This window comes from Pygoscelis adeliae, unplaced genomic scaffold, assembly GCF_000699105.1.
Source record: "Pygoscelis adeliae isolate BGI_AS28 unplaced genomic scaffold, ASM69910v1 Scaffold121, whole genome shotgun sequence".
NCBI lineage: Eukaryota > Metazoa > Chordata > Aves > Sphenisciformes > Spheniscidae > Pygoscelis > Pygoscelis adeliae.
Genome location: NW_008824359.1, coordinates 9659188 through 9662673, shown reverse-complemented (window position 1 = coordinate 9662673; position 3486 = coordinate 9659188). Strand labels below are relative to the sequence as shown.

General features: G+C 54.8%; 1 protein-coding gene across 1 annotated transcript in view; it reads left to right on the top strand.

Annotated features, from left to right (window-relative positions):
* Positions 1-3: 3 nt before the first annotated feature.
* Positions 4-3486, top strand: part of DRC1 (dynein regulatory complex subunit 1) — a gene marked incomplete at its 5' end in the record, with an annotated part of 10082 nt that continues 6599 nt past the window's right edge. The window contains 4 exons of the mRNA XM_009319772.1: positions 4-60; positions 713-850; positions 1599-1685; positions 2444-2566. Coding sequence (XP_009318047.1) covers positions 4-60; positions 713-850; positions 1599-1685; positions 2444-2566 — 405 coding nt within the window. The remainder of the gene's footprint in view (positions 61-712; positions 851-1598; positions 1686-2443; positions 2567-3486) is intronic.

Below are 3486 nucleotides of genomic sequence, written 5' to 3'. Positions count from 1 at the left end.
CAGCAGCAGTGCGCGCTGCTTCTGGAGGAGAAGAACAAGCTCATCGGTGCCCTGCAGCAGGTAGCGTGGGGAGCAGGCAGGGACAACCAGGAAGGACTTCAGGGGGGCTTCAGGCTCTGGAGGATGCTGTTCTAAAGCAACGGTCATGGCTCTTCAGTCATCCCTCTGTCTGGATCTTCAATTTACCAGTACGTTGCAGAGATCCACGTAGTGTCAGTTAGTCCGGGTCAAAACTGTGCCAGGAGCTGCAGTGCCAGTGTCCCAGTGTGGACGGTGAGATGGGGTGCCCCGGCACTGTTCAGTGTAAGAGGGCAGACACACAGGGCACCGGTAGCAGTAAGACAAACTGGCAGGTCCCAGACTGCACAGTAAAAAAAAGGCAAATGAGCAGAGGGGGGGAGTGTTTTTGTAGATGGCAGAAAGCCTTCCCCACAGCAGGTTCCCTGGCCCCCAGAGAAGGAGTGGTGTGTCTGCAGGCATGTCACCTCCCACTCCATCTCCCCTGGACCTTTTGGCAGCGATGATCTGTCTCTCCTCCCATCTTCCCTCCTACCTACTTCTTGCCTTTCTGGCTCTTTGCTCTGGCTCTTTGGAATCGTCACCTCTTCTCCTTTGGAAAAGGCAGCATCTGGGTCTTACCCTCTCAGTTAGCCCCTGAGGATTCCTGGTCAAATACTTCTCTCTGATTTCAGCATCTGCTCTCCTCCTCCAGGAGCTGAAAAACAAAGACGAGCAATACGTGCAGGCCATTAAGAAGCAGTCGGATGATATCCACCTGCTTTTGGAGAGAATGGAGGAACAGATCAGGATCATGCTGAAAACTTACCGCCACAAACTCCTGCAGATTGAGGTAACCAGTTCACACGGTGGAGGAAGAGTCCCATGAGAAAACCTGCAGCCACTTGCTTCTCCATAGCTGTGGCAAAAAGGCCTCAGGCTCGTTGCACTGGCTGGGTTGACTACTGTCCAGAGCAGCAGGGCTGACGTCTCGGTGAACGAGGCTGAAATCTGGCCAAGCAAGAGCACTGGATGGTGCTGAGTGCTGAGGGGCTGGTTTGTACCACGCTGTGAATGACTGTGCTTCAGTGCAGAGCAACTCAGTAGCATGTGAAAGCTGTTGCTGTTTGACGGCTGATTATTCGTCTCTCTAAAAGCCCGAAGGGACCACTGTGGCTCTTTAGCCTTGCCTTCTGCAGAGCACAAAGTCCCACCTCGCGGCTCAAACCTGCGTTTGGTGCTGAGTGAGGGCATCTCTCCCCGTTTAATGTCTTGTTAGGTGGAATCAGGTGGCCGTCTGCCCAAGCTCCGCTGCTAATCATCCAGCAACGATTTCCAGTTAACTCACAGAGCTACCCACCACCAAGAGCATCCCTCCCGGCTTTGGGTGGCTGATAGCAGCAGTCCCCGTGGGGTCCCAGCGTGAGGTCCCTGCCAGCAGGGCCTGGGTGTGGAGAGGGGAGATCAGGCCAGTGTGTGTTCATCGGACAGTGGCACCATTCCGCAGCCAATCCTCTCCTGGAGGCTGCTGGCCTGGACTAGTGTAAGGCTGGTAAAGAGAGGTGCCAACGTGATGGTGAAGGGCTCTGTCTCCTTCACAGAAAGCTTTTGAGCTCGAACGGCGAGAGCTGCTGGACAACAACAGGAAGAAGTGGGAGGAAGCCATCCAAGCCCACAATGCACGGGAGGTAGGGTCCACGTGAAATTTAGAATCATAGAACCATAGAATCATGTAGGTTGGAAAAGACCCTTAAGGTCATCGAGTCCAGCCGTTAACCTAACACTGCCAAGTCCACCACTAAACCATGTCCCTACATGCCACGTCTACACGTCTTTTAAACACCTCCAGGGATGGTGACTCCACCACTTCCCTGGGCAGCCTGGTCCAATGCCTGACAGCCCTTTCGGTGAAGAAATATTTCCTAATACCCAACCTAAACCTCCCCTGGCACAACTTGAGGCCATTTCCTCTCGTCCTGTTGCTTGTTCCTTGGGAGAAGAGACCGACCCCCACCTCACTACAGCCTCCTTTCAGGTAGTTGTAGAGAGCGATGAGGTCTCCCCCCAGCCTCCTTTTCTCCAGGCTGAACAACCCCAGTTCCCTCAGCCGCTCCTCATCAGACTTGTTCTCCAGACCCCTCACCAGCCTCGTTGCCCTTCTCTGGACACGCTCCAGCACCTCAGTGTCTTTCTTGTAGTGAGGGGCCAAAGGCTGCCAGGACCAGTGCTGCTCTCTCCATTGGGCTGCCTTGAAAGACACGCGTGCACGGAGACAGCTGGTTCCTCAGGAGTGTGGGGGGTAAAGGGGCAGTTTTTCAGGCGGCTCTGCAGGGGAATTATACATGTATGACCTTGCTTTGGGCTAGCCAAAGGAGCTGTGATCGCGGGAGGAAGCTGTCACCATTGATAGATGGTTCTATCAATGACGTTCTCCCTTTGCCCGTAGCTGGAATACCTGCATGCCCGCATGAGGAAGGTGGAAGAGTTTGAGAAACAGCTGAATCAGCTGCGGGTGGAGGATGAGGAGGAGTATAACAGCATGAAGATCCAGCTGGAGAACGATGTGCAGGTAGAGAAAAGGCTGGCGTGTGCCATGTGGGGAGGCAGTGGGACAGATCTCCCTGGGCTTTTCTGTGTGTAGCTGGCTCCGTGGGGCAGCTAGACGGTATGAAAGCTGGAGCTGGTATCTGGTCATCTCAGCTCTTCAGCGTGCACAGTCCAGCCCCGTGTCAACAGGGTGATGGAGCTGTTGTTCTCTCCTCTCCATCGGTCCTACACCACAGTGTCCATCTGCCCTTGGCTCTCAGAGGTCTGTAGCACATGAACGGTAGCTCTAGGACGTATGAAGCACCTGGGAAGGTCGAGGGGTTTGCTACTTCTTGGCGTCATGATTGGTAGGAGGATCAAATAGTGTGAGCGTCCTGACACCAGGTCATTTCAGATCAGCTTGATTTCTTCCTTTGTCAGGGTCCTTGTCCTCGGAGGTGTGAGCTTTTTCCTCTGACATCTAGCCATAGACCCGTGATTTCTCTAATGCCCATGAAGTCCACTTGGTGTGAGAACTATCACGAGTTTGCCCTTACTCAGGTAGGAGGGCATGCAGTGGAAGAGCACAGCCCTGGCACACCGCTGGCTGAACAAGCACCAGGAGCTCTCACTGCAGATCCAGACCTCGTAGCCGTGGCTTCCCCGAGACACAGATGCCTTTTAATCCACTGCATTCTCTGCGAGCAGCGGTGTCGACAAGGCAGTGCATCTGTGAGTCTCTGCAATCCTGCCGGTCCCCTGGACGGCAGCCGCGGCGTTGCTCCTAAGGCTGTCAGGTTTGGCTTTGCCCAGCATCATTCAGCCTCCTCTGCTCAGCAGAGAGCCCTGCCGCCGCCGCCGCCACCTTCCCTGCTAGTCGTCGTGCGTTGCTTCCCGGGCTGCACGGTAGGAATGGGACACGTTGCGTTTGGACTTTAGGAAGGCCCATTGTTTGTCCCATGG